This window comes from Poromitra crassiceps (genome assembly GCF_964638095.1).
Source record: "Poromitra crassiceps genome assembly, chromosome: 6".
NCBI classification, from domain to species: Eukaryota; Metazoa; Chordata; class Actinopteri; order Beryciformes; family Melamphaidae; genus Poromitra; species Poromitra crassiceps.
The window spans coordinates 44922939-44942938 of NC_139627.1; the positions used below are offsets into that span (position 1 = coordinate 44922939).

Sequence of the window (20000 nt, forward strand, 5' to 3'; positions counted from 1 at the left end):
CACCACGCAATATCACCTGATGTTACCACGCAATATCACCTGATGTCACCACGCAATATCACCTGTCACCTCGCAATATCACCTGATGTCACCACGCAATATCACCTGATGTCACCACGCAATATCACCTGTGTTACCACGCAATATCACCTGATGTCACCATGCAATATCACCTGTGTTACCACGCAATATCACCTGATGTTACCACGCAATATCACCTGTGTTACCACGCAATATCACCTGATGTCACCATGCAATATCACCTGATGTTACCACGCAATATCACCTGATGTCACCACGCAATATCACCTGTCACCACGCAATATCACCTGTCACCACGCAATATCACCTGATATCACCTGTCACCACGCAATATCACCTGATGTTACCACATAATATCACCTGATGTCACCACGCAATATCACCTGTCACCACGCAATATCACCTGTCACCACGCAATATCACCTGATATCACCTGTCACCACGCAATATCACCTGATGTTACCACGCAATATCACCTGATGTCACCACGCAATATCACCTGTCACCACGCAATATCACCTGTCACCACGCAATATCACCTGATATCACCTGTCACCACGCAATATCACCTGTGTTACCACGCAATATCACCTGATGTCACCATGCAATATCACCTGATGTTACCACGCAATATCACCTGATGTCACCATGCAATATCACCTGATGTCACCACGCAATATCACCTGATGTCACCACGCAATATCACCTGATGTCACCACGCAATATCACCTGATGTCACCACGCAATATCACCTGTCACCTCGCAATATCACCTGATGTCACCACGCAATATCACCTGATGTCACCACGCAATATCACCTGATATCACCTGTCACCACGCAATATCACCTGATGTTACCACGCAATATCACCTGATGTCACCACATAATATCACCTGATGTCACCACGCAATATCACCTGATGTCACCACGCAATATCACCTGATGTCACCACGCAATATCACCTGATGTCACCACACAATATCACCTGATGTCACCACGCAATATCACCTGATGTCACCACGCAATATCACCTGGGGATCATTGAGGGCTCATAATTATGATCCTGTCTTGATTTGAAACAACTCACTTCCCCAGTTGGCATTGAAGTTTCTGTTGAGATCAACCCCGTAACAGTCACAGCCTGGAGGGGGGACGGACCGGGACTTCCTCCACAGACGAGTCTGCAGGGAAAGCGCACACGCAGGCACCAAGGTTAGAGTCACTTAGGTTTATAGTCAAAGCCCCCATTGATTAGGCTGTAATCTCTACAACAAAGAACATGCAATAATTCAGGGTTTTTCAACAGGCTGGCTGCAATGATCACATTGACAGTGCTGCTAACTGAATTGTACTGAAATGAAATGAACAGAATGAGCTGAAAGAAATGAATGAATGCTGAGGTGGACTCACACTCTCGTTGGTCCAGGAGAAAACGTAACCGTCCACATTGAGCACAGGAGTAACATAGAAGTCTAGGTTCTGCAGCAGTTGGGTCACCTTCTCATTGGTTTTATATGTCTGTAGAATCTGGGAGGAAATCATTGTAAAAGGAAACATTTAAAATGATAGTGTCAGTGTGTGTTTGTAAACTAATATGTGTATCTATGCCTGCAATGTGCCTCCTTGTGTGTGCACCTTTGTGTGTGTGTGTGTGTGTGTGTGTGTGTGTGTGTGTGTGTGTGTGTGTGTGTGTGTGTGTGTGCGTGCGTGTGTGTGTGTGTGTGCGTGTGTGTGTGTGTGTGTGTGTGTGTGTGAACCTCTTTGATAAACCACTGGCAGAAGGCAGGAGCGATCCATTCCCTAGCATGAATACCACAGTCCATCCAAATGGCCTTCTTCTCCCGGCCCTCTGGGTTCTCCAGGCCCAGCTGGAGAGGCACAAGATATAGATCTTTAACAATTTAACACAACTAAACAGAGTAACAAAAGGGCCCATATAATATAGTCCAAGAATACAGTTGGAGTTCCCAAGTTCCCATCACTGAGTGTCCATGTTGACACTGTGGAGTCAAAGCTCTCACCTTTATCAAGCCCCCCCCCCTCAAGTGAATCTTGAATCTTGAATCAAATTCCTCATTTGTAATCTGATTACTTATGTGGCTATTAAAGTGAATCTTGAATCTTGGAGTTCCCAATGTAGTGATGATCACAGTGGTTAATGCAGCCCAGTTTGTAACATTTTCACCACACCTTACACACTTTGTGACTAAAACATACCACACTCATGTCTCCCACATTTGGCAACCATGATGTCCCCGATGAGAATGTCTCTCCCCAGAAACCACGTCAAATACCTTTAGCAGTGTGATGTTCCTTTCCTCAGAGGTGCGTCCATAGACGGTAGAGGAGACCACATCTGGGTTCACTCTCTCCATATCCTCCATCCATCTGTATATCTATTGAGAGAGAGAGAGAGAGAGAGAGAGAGAGAGAGAGAGAGTATACTTTCTAACAAAGAAGCAGAGAGAGATACTGTATGTGTCGATTTCCTCAAAGATATAACTGTAGCAACTGTAACTGAACTGTAGCAGTTGAGTGTTAACGTCTGCCTACCCCTAAGCTCTGCATTAGCCATGCACATAATAAGCATACAATTTTTTGTTTTTATATAAGGCCATGTTCACATTACAGGCAAATCCGATTTGCTGCTAAAGTCATTATCTTGATTGATCTTGATCTGATTTGGGAGTGTGTCCGCACTGCCACAAATCTGATTTAGGTGATCAGCACGTCCACACTGAAGTCACATCAGTCGAAAGCAGATTGGAAACTACCTCCATATGTGGTTTGGGACAAGTGACACAAATCAGACTTGGAGCGTCCAGACTCATAAAATCAATCTGGATAGAATCATCAATAGGTCATTAAAGTTCACAAATCGGATTTGGCCTCCTGTCTGAACATGGCCTAAGAGTTCATTTGCAAAAACAGATAAATTCCATTCTTAAAATTAATAAACAACACCTGAGGCCTACTGTTGTGCACATAAAAACATTATTGATGTGATGTGCAAATGATCAGGAAATGGAAATAATATATATTATTAATTTAATGTATATACGGTATATATATATATATATATATATATATATATATATATATATATATATACATATATATATAAAGGGATAATAAAATATAAACAGACCTGTTTTTCCAAATGAACCCTACTCTACTACAACAACTATTTAGACATCTGCCTCTGTGCTTTGTGAGATCAGTAAAGCTGCTTCTCTTACCGCACTCATAGGGTGGTATACGTTGTAGTCATGTCCCTCCACAAAGCTGTAACTGTAAACGAAATGTCAAGGTAATGGTATCACAATCATCTCATATGTTTCTATAATATGACAAAAGTGTGTATATTGTGTAGCTCAGGTTTAGACTCATGGATAAAACTATATATACTTTCTGCACCCCTTTCTGGGGTCATTGTCAGCTGTAGGTAGTAAGTGTAAACATTGAATATAATAATCATCATCATAATCATAATCATAATGATGATAATAATAATAATAATAATCACAATAATAATGACGATAATAATAATAATATAAATATAATAATATAATAACAATAATATCTTTTTATATAGCACTTTCCAAAACAAGGTTACAAAGTGCTTTACAAAACAAGATAAAATCCTAAAATCCTCCGGCGTCAGGTGAAGCACGACCCTTATAGGTGTGGTATAATGAGCATATACCACGGCCTATGTCATGAGCTATTGCTTATAGGCATCAGTAACCAAACAAATGTGTAAATATTGAAACACATTGATCTGAGGGGAAGGTGTGGGTGGTGCACTTGAATATGTGATTATGGACCAACTATTCTAGACAAAACAGCTTAGGGCTTAGGCTATGTATCCTGTAGCATCATTAAGTCTTAAAGGGACAGCTCACCCTAAAATTAAAAATACATATTTTTCCTCTCACCTGCCATCCATCTATATCGTTTTGGGATAGTTGCCTGAGTTTTGGAGATATCGGCCGCAGAGATGTCTGCCTTCTCTCCAATACAATGGAACTGGATGGCACTCGGCTTGTGGTGCTCGAAGCACCAAGAGAATACATGTGAAAAACTCAACAGCATTGTCTCTTTCCAGAAATCATGACCCGGTTACTCAAGATAATGCACAGACGTTGTTGTGAGCAGTTTCATGTAGGAACTATTTTCTTTTTGCAGTCTCATGTAGGAACTAGCTAGCAGCAGCGGGTGTAGTACGGCCAAAATAATAGTTCCTCCATGAAACTGCTCATAACAAGGTCTGTGGATTATCTTGAGTAACGGGGTCATGATTTCTGGAAAGAGACATTGCTGTTTAGTTTATCAAATGTATTTCTTTGGCATTTGAGTGCATTGGAGAGAAGGCAGAAACTCTGTGGCCGATATCTCCAAAACTCAGGCAACTAACACAAAACGATATAGATGGATAAATAGCACTACAGGTGAGAGGGATTATGTATTTTGGATTTTAGGGTGAGCTGTTCCTTTAACAAATTACCTGGCAAACAGTGGCGACAACAATAATAAATCAAACTGCAGTGCTTCTTGTTTCTCTTTGCTGAAACTCTACAAAACTCACCTGTTAGAAGTCAAACCATCATTTAAAACCAGCAGGAACAAAACCACTGCCCATGTTGTTTTCTCCATTTGCTCGTCCTCGCTGTCACTCTCCTTATCACTCAGACACTTGACTCAGTAGCCTACTTAGCCTGCCTCTCTGTTGTCACTGCCCCAGCAGCTGTAGCTCTGCCACCAGCCACCTACTGTAGCAGTTCACCTTATGTAGCCCCGCCCACTTGACCCATTGTGTCACGACTTCCTAGTCAAAACACCGGCTGATTTACCTGCTCAAACTAGTCTGACTCACCTGGTCAAACCTAGTTTGTCTCACATATGCGTCAGACTAGGTTTATGAGTCGCAGGAAGTGTAAACACAATCAGAACTTCCGATTGTGTTTACACTTCCTGTTATGTCTCTCAAGCCAGACTGTCTCTTCTACATAAGGTGAATATGTCCCACCCAGTGTGGCTGAGGGGCGACTTGGCCACTCCCAGGCAGCAGCAATGTGTGACTCTCACCATCTGTCTATTTGAACTGAATTGCATGTACCTGTGTGGCTCTCCCTCAACAGGTATGATCTGCACCTGTGTGGCTCTCCCTCACCAGGTATGATCTGTCTTCCTCTGCCTCTCTCTCTCTACGGGAGAGAGTCTTCCTCTGCCTTTCTTTGTGGGAGAAAGTGAACTTCAGAGTTTTTGCCTCCTTGTGTGGGAGTATTTTCCTTGTTATTACTGTTTAGCTCCTGCCATGTCGGTTAGCCGGCAAAGTTGATGTTATCCCACCCCGGGGGTGGTAGACGTGCTTATAGTTTTGTATTTTTGCCCTTCTCAGTCCAGTAAAGAGACTTGCACTCCTAATCCTGCCTCTGTTGCCTCTGTCCTCTCTGCATCTACAGCGTTAACAGCCTCATTCACCTGTGCAGGCAGGTGACCTTGGCTGTCTTATCTCCTCTGCTGACAAAGGAGTGTTTCCAGAGCTTTATAGCCCAACTCTGCCCGCTGTTGTCAATACTTGGAAAGCTGTATCTGGTTATTTAGTAGGGTGTAAATAATATATATATCAGCTATAAACATGGTATTATTAGGGAGATAAGCAAATCAGTTATGTATTAACAGTTGGTTGTTCTGACAGGTGCTTTGAATACAAGGTCTGTTGGGTGTCTACAATATAAAAGTTCAAAGTGTTTTTTATCTAGCAAATACACAGTAGAACACATGGTCATTCTGAACAATGGAATTCTTAGGACAAGACAAGCAACAACTATGACGTAGTGGTAGTAGGTATAAAAACAAAAGCAAAAAGTCACAAATAAGGGTAAAGAATAGCAAAATAGTATTAAGAGCAGTTCCAGAGCCAGTAAAGATGGGAAATATGGACAGTAATAAGTAATAAATATTTAGAAATATAAAGTGTAGGAGTGCTGATATATGTACAATGATTTTTGGTGTTGTAGATTTAATGTACTTTAGGAAGTGTCTACTACATCGAGGTGATCATGTGATCTGTGATCACTGAGATGAATGTTGCTGGTTGAAAAGCCTGACGGCCTGTTTGAGTCTGGTAGTCTGTGCTCGGATGCTCCTACTGCGAGAACAGTCCATAGCCTGGGTGGCTGTAGTCTTTCCCATACTTTCCTGAGTGATGTAGAATGGAATTTAACAATGCATTCTTCTCCTCCTGACATAACCAGCACCTCTCTACTGAGCCAAAGATACAGTGCCATATTGAGATCAAATAACTTTGCCAGGAGTCTTGAAGTCATCTCATATCAATGTATTTCACCTACACATATCTTTGCAAAGAGACTGCACCCATCTTGAAAGCTTAGAGATTTACAGGAATACAGTAACGATTAACAGACAGTCAAAGACATTATATTTTATAGGCGGGGCACATCATGCACTCAGCATGTTTTGACTACCACAGCGAAAACAAGAGTTCATCAACTTCATGTGACTCTGTAGACAGTGGCACAGGGTCATGTGACTCTGTAGACAGTGGCGCAGGGTCATGTGACTCTGTATACAGTGGCACAGGGTCATGTGACTCTGTAGACAGTGGCGCAGGGTCATGTGACTGTGTAGACAGTGGCACAGGGTCATTTGACTGTGTAGACAGTGGCGCAGGGTCATGTGACTCTGTAGACAGTGGCACAGGGTCATGTGACTGTGTAGACAGTGGCGCAGGCGCAGCGCTGGAACCAGGCCGCAGCTGAGTGGGCCAGAGTGTGTCTCTGTGTGCCTGTCTGTCTGTGTTGGATTGATGTGTGTGTATTTATGATTAATAACTAATAACTATGTGTAACTGCTTTATGGCTATTGGTTAGGGGATGCCACAAGGTAAGCTGGCCAGGATCTGCCACATTTTGGGAGGCTGAACCTGGGAGGCAGAATTCATTGAAAAGAGGATGCAGGGGCTCCTGAAGAATGTCCCGAGCTTTCTTGCTCACTCTTTTCTGATAAATGTGACTGAGAGCATTTAGGTCATGGTACCAGTGATCTTAGCACACTTTCACTACTCCATTTAGCAGGTCTCTTCTCAGAGTTCTCTCTCTGGTTTAGGTTGCCGAACCATCAAATGAGAGCAAAAGTGAGAACAGACTCAATACATGACGAGTAACGCATTTTCATAAAAGACTTCTGCCTGCTAAAGTTGCAGAGCACAGTTGATTCATTTGTAAGGAAGGGTTGCAGCTTGATAGGTGTGTGTGTGTGTGTGTGTGTGTGTGTGTGTGTGTGTGTGTGTGTGTGTGTGTGTGTGTGTGTGTGTGTGTGTGCGTGTGCGCACGTGTGTGTGTGTGTGTGTGTGTGTGTGTGTGCGTGTGCGTGTGCGCGCTCGCGTGTGTGTGTGTGTGTGTGTGTGTGTGTGTGTGCGTGCGTGTGTGTGTGTGGTCGTGGTCGTGGGGGAAATGGGAGGATTTCCCCCACGCTGACCCTATTGACCACACGACACACGTCTATGACGAGACACCGCCTGAATGTATGGAATGTGTTTGAATGAATGAATGTATAGAAGATATTTTTGACTCATTACTCTATTGTTCTCTTTGATCAAAGTGGATTTTGTTCTGATATTTATGCATTCAGGACTAGAACAGCTACTGCTGGACTACTTACGTTACCGTGCCCTAGAACTAAAGCAAAGAAAAAGACTGTATTATATAGAGCCTTTCCCTTATGGAACTTCCTCTAGATCTTTGAAACATTCCTGGGAAGATAGAATTTAAGAGACAAGTAAAATAACTTTTTAGTTTGTACCTCTTTTACCATGAATATTGGGTTATCTAAACTCCTACCATGGAACAAGCTATAGTCTAACATCGGTTGGTGGTGCCTACCTATTCTTCTGGATCTCTGGTTGTCTAGGGGGACACGGTGGCTTAGCGGTAGAGCTGTCGCCTCACAGCTAGAAGGTCCTGGGTTCGATTCCCGCCTGGGACGCTGTGGGCGCCGAAGGCGTGTTCCCCCCCCCATATCCTCAGGTGCCCACTGCCCAGCTGGGCCATCTCCTCAAAAGGGCCTTTCTGTATGGAGTTTGCATGTTCTCCCCGTGCTCCCCAGGGGTTCCTCCATACAACATCGGTATGAACCCCCACTAAAAAACATGCAGAAGATCTGCATGCAGAATCATCTGACCAGTCACGACTACAACTGAAGTTGGTCCCCGGGCGCTGTACATAAGAAAGCTGCCCACTTCTCCTGGCCTGCCCACCGGAGGAAGGACACGACGCCTGGATGGGATAAATGCAGAGACGATATTTCACCGGCCAACGTCAGCATGAGTGTGTGTGTGTGTGTGTGTGTGGCCGCATGCATGTGTTGGGTTGTCGTGTGACAAATAAAGACGGGTTTGTCCGTCTAGTTCTTCTTCTTCTTCTTCTTTCTGCCGCAAATAAGCTCAGCTCTAGCTTAAGAATTGAGCGTGTGAGAGCTGGTCAAAAGCAGACCTCTGCCATCTTCTTCCCACAGGGGCTGCGGGGCCCTAAGCAGCTGCTTAGTTTGTTTATAGGGAGGCTCTGCTCCTCCACCACACAAGGACGTGGCCTTCTGTAGGTTTACTTAGGAAAGTGCTAGGGACAAAATCAGTGAGGCATCTGACAGACTTGTCACTCAAAAATGTTACTGCTCACATGTAGGCCTACTACACATCTTTCTATGCCTATATAGTAGGCCTACTCTTGAACATACTAAAAGTGGCAAAATTACCAGTAAAAAACATATATTTTCCTAGTGCCACAGGCGGGGCATCGAACTCATCTGTGTGCTGTGAGCCTGCAGTGTAAAGCTGTGTCTCTCTCATGCTGCATACTGCACCATCAGGAGCTGCCGAATAAATGTGCCATTCATCCCTGAACTGTCGCGCGCGCGCGCGTGTGTGTGTGTGTGTGTGTCTGTGTGTGTGTGTGTGTGTCTGTGTGTGTGTGTGTGTGTGTGTGTGTGTGTGTGTGTCTGTGTCTGTGTCTGTGTGTGTGTGTGTGTGTGTGTGTGTGTGTGTGTGTGTGTGTGTGTGTGTGTGTGTGTGTGTGTGTTGTTGTCGTCCCCTTTACCGACTCACGTGGATAATGTAATTGCCTGTGGCCTCTTACTCAGGGCAGGATGGGGAGAGAGAGAAGGCGACGCAGCACAAAACAAGTTAGCAAATTGCCTCTAATCTTTGGCACATTTTGCAAATGAGGACTTTTCGTGTTGGAAAGCCGATCCCAAATCAAGAGGCTGCGATTGCGGCAAAGGTCCGGAGCGACTCGCCGAGCCGAGGTGTCGCTGCTGTTCGATCGTCTTTCGAATGATTGAGATCCATCGTTGAGAACTTTTGGGACGGGCCAATGGGGGCTGCTTATACCGCCTGCTGCTGTCACTATGTGCAACACAGCAGAGAGGAGAAGAAAGCCATTTTACGGTAAGACAAGCACTCCTTCCTGCTGTGATGGACTGACCATGCAGACAATCCTATCCACCTTATTTCTAGCTGCCATGATGCCTGGTGGGTGCTCCTTCCGCTTCCGGTGTAATTTTTACACTGTTTTAACTTGACAAAAAAAATGTCTATGAGGATTTTACAGCAGAGCCATTCTGCTCTACAGCCGTGTCGTTCGGGTGCTGGGATAACGTAATGCATTGTGGGTAGTCGGCTACTGTGGCTAATGCTAACGGCTAGCGTAATAGTTACTTTACATGGCAGTAAAACGACTGAATGACCAAATTGATTTAACTTTTAAACATTTTGAGTAACACTGTTTCCATACGGACCCGCAGTGTTGGTTAGTTGTTTATAACGTGACTATATTTATAACTTTTATAACGGACTCCAGCTTCCGGTTTATAATTCGGGTCTGCAGCCGAGTACAAAGGCTCCAGAACAAGCCTGCATGACTCATTGTTGTAAGCTGCAACAATGAGTCACGTTAAACCGGACCTTGTTCCCACAATTATTTTTTACAGTGGGGCATTCAAAAATAAGGTGGATAGGCTACCTTCAAGTCATGTGAAATTTTGCCATAGACCTTCATTTATTTGAATATAATAGAATCAAACAGAACTTGATGAGCTTCAATATAGTATTATATTGCTTTTGAACCAGTTACTCATCATATCTCTCTCTCTCTCTCTCTCTCTCCAGTCTGAAGAGGACCAGAGCCTCCAGGCCACCGGACCGGGTACCCAGCGAGTCCAGCGACAGTGACCTGGGCGAGGAGAGCCTTTTTGGGCCGCAGCAGTCGACGTGGAACCCTTGGGACATCCCGCAGAGCCAGAGGAACACTGTGGACCCTTGGGCCACTGGCAACAGACCGGCTAGTGCCCCTTCCATGAGGCAGGAATCAGACAGAGAGTTAGAGGCTTTCATCAGCATGAGAGACCAGGCGGCCAAAGATACAGAGGTGAGAGAGAGAGCATACACACACATGCGCGCGCACGCACACACACACGCACACACGCGCGCACGCACGCACGCACAAACACACACAGAGACTTACACACACACACGCACTCATACGCACAGACACACATACACACACACACACACACACACACACACACGCACACACACGCGCACGGACGCACGCACGCACAAACACACACAGAGACTTACACACACACACACACACACACACACACACGCACGCACACACACACACACACACACACACACACAGTGGGAGAAAAAGTAGCATGAACTACCCTGAAGTACCATGAAAATACAAGATAAATGTGTAGAGAAAATGAATAAAGCTCAGCTCTGTCCACAGCTCGTTAAGGCCAAGATGGACGTCAGATATAATTTAATCAAGGCAGGACTCAGCTACTACAGTGTGAATCCCAATTCCTATCTTAACCCTCAATCTGAACCCTCAGTCTCAAAAATCCGCGCTCCCGCGAAGTGCTACTGCTGTCCCGATTCTCAAGTGTTAAATTAAGGGTAGAGTTTAAGGGCTGTATGGCCCTCAGTTTTAAGATTTTCCAGGACCACCCTTGGCAGTGAGTGTGATCCCAGAATCCGTTGCGTGTCATCAGAGATCCATTCAGATGGAAGATGGAGGCGAATGGAGGAAAAAAGCAGCCCTACAAATGTAAGTTTCCTTGTTAATAGAGATGTAAAAATGACAATAACCATTGTATTATCTTAGTTTAATGTCATTTTATGGATTTCCGTTTTGGAGCCCAACAACAATTGTTGTTGCTAACTATCGATAGTTAGTAGCCGTGCTGGTGCGGTCAAGCCATATTATTATTATTATATTATATTATAACATTGTTAACATTCAAGTCAAGTCAAGTCAACTTTATTTATATAGCACATTTACATACAGCAGCAGCCGAATCAAAGTGCTTCACAGGCGGGGGATCAAAGTGCACAAATATAAATAGGTAAAGTGCAAAAATACTAATTGAAGGCAACATACAGTAATACAAAATGCATATGGCAATTAAAATCAGAAAGATAAGAGACTAAAAACAATAAGATAATAAAAGCGATAAATGCCAGGGACCTAACAATGGCTACATTGTTACGAAATGCCATAATTCTCAGTGGTAATGTCGTTGTTGAGTTGTTTTATCAAGATACAGCCTACGCACCGACATTTTTGTAAGATGACCGGGCTAGTGTTATCTCATCTAACGATAGATCATTAGATAAAAAGCCTGGGCTGCAAACTATTATCACATGAACACGGTAGTCAGTAGTTACAACATCCAGCAGTGCCGATAACATGTTTCGGTTTAACTGGTGACCGTGTCGGCTACGTTGCAACGTTAGCAATGTTATAATATAATATAATAATAATAATAATATGGCTTGACCGCACCAGCACGGCTACTAACTATCGATAGCAACAACAATTGTGTTAGGCTCCAAAACGGTAATCCATAAAATGACATTTAAACTAAGATAATACAATGGTTATCGTAATTTCTACATCTACAAGGAAATACTTACATTTGTAGGGATGCTTTTTTCCTCTTCTTTTGAATTGACAGACTGGACGGAGCTTGGCGTATTGCTGCCCCCCACAGTCTGAAGACGTATCTGCCTTTAAGGGGTGTCCCATTTTAAAGTCGCAAAATAGTCCTTAACACTTAGTTTTGAGGGCTACTAAGATTGAGGGTTGAGCTTGAGGGTTAAGATTGAGGGTTAAGAAAAGAATTGGGATTGGCTGATAGATTCACCACATGCATGAATGCTCGTCGAGAAGCTTATACTGTTTTCAGCTTACGATCATATCTCAATGTAAGTTATGAACACACTGGCTTGCATTACAGATTACATTGACTGTCTCCACTTCTCTGTGACAAATGAACAAGCCGGAGTCAGACTGCTGCTGTCCACTGTTGTGCAAGTTCACATAAAAGCAAGCTCCAAGTTCAGTTCACACAGCTTCCAATGAAATCGCTCACGTTCACTTCACCATTTTGAATTTTGAACTAAACTTCAGGGTAAATCTGGGTGGGGGAAGTGAAAAAGCAGCACTTGCCCCTCACTTGTTATCACCACTGAGGTGCCCTTGAGCAAGGCTCTTAACCCTAAAGCTGCCTCCACATGATAGGCGATCTTCTCTTCTCTCACCGCGAGGTAGAGCGGAGAGAGGTCAGTGGTAAGTAGGCTATAGGTCAAAGTTGAAATATTTTGAACTTTGAGCGCAGCGCAAGGTGGCAAATTCGAGCGGTGCGCGACGCCAAGTGTAGCGCCGCCGCATAGTTGGGAGGCACCGCTCTCCCCATATGGTTGGTGATGGTTAAAACGGAATAATGACATCACAACAGTCTAATCTAATGTTAATTTAAAATTAGATATTCCTCTAAATCTGGCATCAAAACGGCCAACATTTTAGGAAAACGGACGAAATTTTTCGCTGCCGCGGGCGACCTTCGCCAAATGTTGCCCCCTCAGAATTGTGGTTTGCATGACGCCCCTGTACATTTTCTTCAACTATTTTCAGATTTCAGTGATGTATGACTATGACATAATTTGATGTATGACATCATTTGAAAGCTTACAGTACAGTCTGCACTTTCATCATCTGTACAATACAGGAGTACTTTGGCTTACGTTGTTACCTCAAACAGCAGTCCCAGTCATGTGTTCACCTCTGCTCTGTAATGTCATTATCCAATAAGAGCACAGGACATCAGACACATGATGGATGACAAAGTTCAGGAAACCAATCTGATGCTCGGCACGAAAATGAGAGTGCGGCTGTTCAAAGAGGCAGAGTGTGCTCTTTCTGTAGGAATTAACGAACGAGTCCGTTTTAGAAACACATGCTACTGGTTAGCAGTTATCTAACTGCTACACATACATACAAACAGCTCACTCTTATCTGCTCTCAGCTCCTCTCATCCCTTCTCTTCCCCTGTGCTTTTTAACCATTTTAGCAGTTCATCATCTCTTGAGAGTGTAGCGCTCTGAATAACCCAACGCTGTATTCCAACAGCGCTCCAAATTTACGAACAGTCCAGTTTGTGCCAGAGTGCTCTCTGGGCGCTCGGAGTGCTATTTCCGAATGCACCCAAAGAAAGCTTTTGAAACACTCTCATGTCGACTCCATTGGGTTTTGCCTCGTTTTCACATCAGCACATTTAACAGACTGAAATGGACTTCACCTGGCTTAGCCCTCATGGCACATGTGATTTCAGGATGTTTTAATAATTAATGTGAACTTTTGCACGATCACAAATGTTTGTCACTGTATGTAATCTAATATTTTGATTGTTTATTTGTTTGTTTGATAAGTAAGGGGTAATAACAAGTTGTACAATACTGATGGATTTGTTACGGTACTCTTCAAGCCTGCCAAGTGGGACACCGATTAGAGTGATGAGGACCAGAGGAGAATAGTTCAATGTGTGTTTCTTGGATTTCAGATCCCCACAGTTGACAGTTCACAGATGTTGACAGATGATATGGTTTATGGTGCAGGGAAGCTAGTCCACTCAGCTCAGAGAAGCTGAGATAGCGAGTTGAACAACGTTTAGTGTGCTGCTTGATTAAACAGCTGTGCAGGTTGGGTAGCAGCAGATGAATTTACAACATGTGATTAGACTTGAGCCGGACTACGTGTGCATTAAACAGTTTTAGAACACGGCTCTCTCGAATACTCGATTCTGATTGGTCAATCAACAAGATTCACCGGTCATTATTTCTCGACAACCGACCGCTGCTCTGCCACACCTGGATTAATCAGTTGATAAGAGCATTTTGTCTGCAGACACTACTAATTAGGCCAACCAGTTGCAGCTGTGGTGTCTTGTGTGCCAATTACGAATGAAACCGCTTTGTCGTTGAAAACGCTATTAAAAAATCTATTTGAATAATTATTTTTGTCAGATTACTGAAATAATTTAGTTGTAGGCCGTGTTCTAAGTGGGATAATGTATAGTGAGCCGGTGATTACTGGAAATAATGACCTTCAGGTGAATGATTAAGCCCTCCGCTGCGCGTCGGGCTCAATCATTCACCTGTCGGTCATTATTTCGCCAGTAATCACCGGCTCACAATACATTATCCCTTACTTAATGCACACCTGCCGGCCAATCAGAAACGAGTATTCATGCAGACCATGGTATAAATGGTTTTAATGCACGCCTGTCGGCCAATCAGAAGACAGTATTCACCCAGACCATGATAATCAAAAATGATACACAGCCATCAGTCATGCATTAAGGCAATATTCCACTTAGTTCTAACAAGCGGGTTATTCGGCACTTGAGCTCCATGAAAACCAGAATATAAACTTATTACCAAGATCAGATGCAGCTGGACGAGTTTGTAGCCTTCACATTTTTATTTCCCATTCATTTGAATGAGGCCATGAAGATAGCCTGAAAACTGATATGACATTTAACACGTTCATGGAGATTTTTCAACAACAGATCCCTATGTGATTTTGTTTTATCTCTCTTTTATTTGACAGCCTTCTCAATACTAATTTTAGTGTAAACGCAAGAATAGAAGCACAGGATATTTTAGTGGCCTCATTCAAAGACTATAAAATGCTACTACAAACTCGTCCCAGCTAACACAATACATTTACAAAACCTTATTTCCAATGTGGTTCTTTCATGCATTCATTATTTCAGAAAAGCCTAATAACGACCTGCTTTTGATGTTGTGTGAAAATTATTGGGTTCCCGTTGATTGTGAATAAGTGTATAGCATGCTGTGTGTGTGTGTGTGCGCGCGCGCGCGTGTGTGCGTGTGCATGTGTGTGTGTGTGTGTGTGTGTGTGTGTCAGCAAATGTCAATTTATTATAATTGAGGACAGAATGAGATTATCTGAGTAGCAGCTTTGCATCTTCGGTCTGAGCGCAGCCAAAAACAAGCTTAATGACTTGACCAAAGTACCTTTGAGGGAGGCTCGTTGCAAAACATTGGACTTAAGATAGTTTATCACTTTAAACTATATTCCCTGCTTCACCTCCATCCCAACAACCATTTTGTAAGAGCAGGCGCGTGTTTTTACGTCATGTCTGTAATGTGTCTTACTGTATTTACACGCAGATTGAAAGGAAATGGTCCATCACTCACAGACTATTTGTACTGTATGTCTCTGAGCAGAGTGTGAGTGTGCTAAATAAACAATGTGAGGCAGGCATCATACTCAGTGGACACAGTGGGGACAGTGTGTGGTTAATTGAATTCCCTGGTGGAGATGTAGGCCAACAGACTGGCTGCTGCCCATTCAAAGAGAACTGATGTCATGTGGCCTTATTCACTCAATCAATCCATGTTGTGAGACTTCTTTTAATATTAGGACAGTCAACCTAAGAGCGTGCGTCAGTTGCATTAATGCTAAAAAGACAATCAAGCTCTGGAGCAAAATTTCAACGTAAAACAAAAGAAGAAATAAACAAAGTGGGAGTGTGGGACATGGCAGTTTGAAAGATTCTGCTCTGGATCATTGCATGTTGAGGTTATTTATCTCATCCTGTACACATTTGTGGAAACAAAATCTGCCTTACAATTGTGACACCAGTACTGTTTTCACTGTCCTGTTCTAACTGCTTTGGCATCTTTTAGTTTTATATAGTGGCCAAAAACTGGGGGGGAAATGTTGCTGCAAATTTGTTTTTAATGCGCAGTTACAGTAAAACCAGTCACACTGGATGGAATATTCACTATCACAATAGCCTAAATTCTCAGGGAGTTCTGATTGATTGATTAATTGGCTGATTGATTGATTGATTGATTGATTGGTTGATTGATTGGCTTCTTGACAAATGTTCAACTAGCTCCCTCTCCCTCTCTAGCTACCTTCTCTTTACCACTTGTAATAGTAAATTTCTGATTGTGGTTGTGTGATTTCAAATGCTCATCTTGATACAAAAATGTTTTTTGTTTGTTTGTTTAATGGTTGTGTGTGTGTGTGTGTGTGTGTGTGTGTGTGTGTGTGTGTGTGTGTGTGTGTGTGTGTGTGTGTGTGTGTGTGTGTGTGTGTGTGTGTGTGTGTGTAGGAATGGGAGAAGCTGAATTATGACATACACATGCTGCGTTATGCCAGACGAGAGGTCAGCACTCGATGGAGGAAAATCCTTCTGAAGCTAGGTCACATATCCACTCTGATCACCTGAACGCTATTCTACTCTATTCTGTATACAATCTGATCTTCTCACTCTGATCACCTGAACGCTATTCTGCTCTATTCTCTATTCAATCTGATCTTCTCAGATAAACCACCTGATACTAACCAACAACAAATCAGCTTTTTTCTTTTTGGGGTGCCCCCCCTACCCCCAATCCCAAATGTACTTGACCAATAGACCCTTTTCATGGGGGCCATTTTGTGTCGAAAAGGCAGGCTAAACACGGGTGCAAGCACAACACTAATGAGGGTTTCCAACTTCCATGATTGGAATTTGGAAACCGCCCCGACCAGCCTGGAGGTAATACGGAGGCTCGAACCTGCAACCCTCATGTATGTTGGTAGGCAGGGAATGCACTGCACTGCACTGCATTATGTGGGCACCCCAACAAAGAAGCTTTTTATTTCCACTTTTCACAATTCACAGTCACTTTGAATGTTCAGTCCCTCTCATCCCTCCCTCTCATCTCCCTCTCATCCCTCCCTCTCACTGATTCATCTGCATTTTCGTCCCTCTCATCCCCTTTTCTTTGCACCCTTTGTCTCTCTCTGTGTGCAGGTTACCAGTGTGAGGTGGAGGCCCTGACCTGTGTCTGTCTCTGTGTGCAGGTTACCAGTGTGAAGTGGAGGCCCTGACCTGTGTCTCTCTCTGTGTGCAGGTTACCAGTGTGAGGTGGAGGCCCTGACCTGTGTCTCTCTCTGTGTGCAGGTTACCAGTGTGAGGTGGAGGCCCTGACCTGTGTCTCTCTGTGTGTGCAGGTTACCAGTGTGAGGTGGAGGCCCTGACCTGTGTCTCTCTGTGTGTGCAGGTTACCAGTGTGAGGTGGAGGCCCTGACCTGTGTCTCTCTCTGTGTGCAGGTTACCAGTGTGAGGTGGAGGCCCTGACCTGTGTCTCTCTCTGTGTGCAGGTTACCAGTGTGAGGTGGAGGCCCTGACCTGTGTCTCTCTGTGTGTGCAGGTTACCAGTGTGAGGTGGAGGCCCTGACCTGTCTCTCTCTCTGTGTGCAGGTTACCAGTGTGAGGTGGAGGCCCTGACCTGTGTCTCTCTGTGTGTGCAGGTTACCAGTGTGAGGTGGAGGCCCTGACCTGTGTCTCTCTGTGTGTGCAGGTTACCAGTGTGAGGTGGAGGCCCTGTCTCTCTCTGTGTGCAGGTTACCAGTGTGAGGTGGAGGCCCTGACCTGTGTCTCTCTCTGTGTGCAGGTTACCAGTGTGAGGTGGAGGCCCTGACCTGTGTCTCTCTCTGTGTGCAGGTTACCAGTGTGAGGTGGAGGCCCTGACCTGTCTCTCTCTCTGTGTGTGCAGGTTACCAGTGTGAGGTGGAGGCCCTGACCTGTATCTGTCTCTGTGTGCAGGTTACCAGTGTGAGGTGGAGGCCCTGACCTGTGTCTCTCTCTGTGTGCAGGTTACCAGTGTGAGGTGGAGGCCCTGCTCTGCGTGAACAGACAGAGTCGGCTGAGTCGAGACTGGGAGCATCTGACCACAGCCGCTGAGCTGTTACAACAGCTGCTGGATCACACCTCTCTGTTTCCACCTGGTGCGGGACACCACAACAGATACCTCTATGTTATGGTACGCATGTACACACACACACACACACACACACACACACACACACACACACACACACACACACACACACACACACACACACACACACACACACACACACACACACACACACACACACACACACACACACACACACACACACACGCATGCATGTTCACAGAGCGATAAAGAGAAAAGTATGCCCTTTTCACAGCAAATGTTTTGAGGTGGTAGAGCAGGAAGTAAAGCAGGTGTAACCAATAACATTAATGAAGCCACTGGAATACCTAAATGGAATGGAGCCGTCGTATTGGTTACACCTGCTTGACTTCCTGTTTTACCACCTCAAATAAAATGGGTCTTTAAAGAGCGTCCGTTTTTGAGATATATAAAAAGATGGATTCAAATTGATTCATCTCATAGAGAAAAGAACAAGTGCATACTTAATCTCACGTCGTTTCCCCCTGGATTTACTTCAAACACGCCAAACATTTACAGCAACATCTCACCGCTCTTTCATCTCTTATTCTGCTTCTCCATCTTCTTTTGCTCCTCCTCTTCCTCCTCTCCCCTCTTCATCAGGACCGTCTGCTGTCTCTGGACAGTGCTGAGGACTTCATCAGACTGGCCAAGCACAAATACCCCAAGAAAGATGAGTGAGAAGGAGAAGCAGTAACAGAGGTAGAGAGACAGAGAGACACAATGTAGGTTAATGTTTAGGTTTATGTTTACGACTGTATTTCCCCCTGTTTGTAGTACTTGTACTATGTGCTTTGGCAAAACACTGTAATTCACTGTGCTCGTGCCAATAAATTGGCCTCTTCAATTGAAATTGAAAATTGACAGAAAGAGAGCGTGAAGAGGCAAATACATTATTTTACAAGTATTGGTTTACTTTGTATGGTAAACTTGTAATCCATTTGACAGTTTCTTTATTGCTGTATACAACTTATTTCAGATATTTTCTGAACCTTTAGAGACCATGTAATGGCACTTTTCTATTGTAATGTTAAAATGATGATGATTTTCTTGACTTTAATGCATTTGATCCTGCTTTGTTAGTAAATTGTACTTATTGCTTAGACCAGTGGTTCCCAACCTTTTCCAACTCAGGGCCCACTTGAAGATCTCAAAACTTTTTTGCGGCTGACCTCCGACCCCATAAGAAATGACAGAGGCCAAATAAACTACAAGACTTTCCCCCCGATTTTCCACTGGATTTCCACTTGGGCTCAGTCTGCCTTTGTTCACTCTAGTCTGCAGTTGTTGTGCCAGCTGTTAGTGTAAACTGCCTCCCGACGTCATGTTGGAGCCACAAAGATGATATCAAACATATTTGAATTTCAAAGTGAAACGTCTTGTAGTGTGTACTACTGCCTCGTCTGAGTCAGTTGTGTCGTGTATTTCAGTCAGTTTTCTCAGTCGTGATAAAACAATCTTAATGAAGCAGTCTTGTAGTGTAAACTCCCCAGTCTTTTCACAATCTGTTAAGATTTTCAAAGTCGTCTACTGTATCACAGGCGAACACAGCATCTGAAACATGTTGCAGCATTTTCATTGTTACAGTTTTCAAGGAGCTGTTTTTTTCCCCCCAAATAATTTGGCGGCCCACTTGCAGTAACTCCACGGACCATCAGAGGGCCGTGGTCCACAGGTTGGGAATTGCTGGCTTAGACCAGACACTTGCCATGTGTTTATTGTTTCATTTGATGTATTGACTGTATAAATCTCTCTCTCTCTCTCTCTCTCTCTCTCTCTCTC

General features: G+C 44.0%; 2 protein-coding genes across 2 annotated transcripts in view; one reads left to right on the plus strand and one right to left on the minus strand.

The window, feature by feature from the left end:
- The window catches only part of LOC310777921 (carboxypeptidase O-like), a gene marked incomplete at both ends in the record, with an annotated part of 8614 nt that extends 5323 nt beyond the window's left edge, over positions 1 to 3291 (minus strand). Inside the window, 5 exons of the mRNA XM_083638265.1 lie at positions 1131 to 1224; positions 1454 to 1570; positions 1801 to 1911; positions 2338 to 2439; positions 3283 to 3291. Coding sequence (XP_083494391.1) covers positions 1131 to 1224; positions 1454 to 1570; positions 1801 to 1911; positions 2338 to 2439; positions 3283 to 3291 — 433 coding nt within the window. The remainder of the gene's footprint in view (positions 1 to 1130; positions 1225 to 1453; positions 1571 to 1800; positions 1912 to 2337; positions 2440 to 3282) is intronic.
- Positions 3292 to 3345: 54 nt separating this feature from the next.
- LOC310777922 (melanoregulin) lies at positions 3346 to 18899 on the plus strand (the record flags this gene model as incomplete). The annotated part of the gene is made up of 5 exons (XM_083638266.1): positions 3346 to 3353; positions 10230 to 10488; positions 16562 to 16652; positions 18094 to 18260; positions 18822 to 18899. The coding sequence occupies 5 exons, from the start codon at positions 3346 to 3348 to the stop codon at positions 18897 to 18899; spliced, it is 603 nt and encodes a 200-aa protein (XP_083494392.1).
- Between the last annotated feature and the right edge of the window lie 1101 nt (positions 18900 to 20000).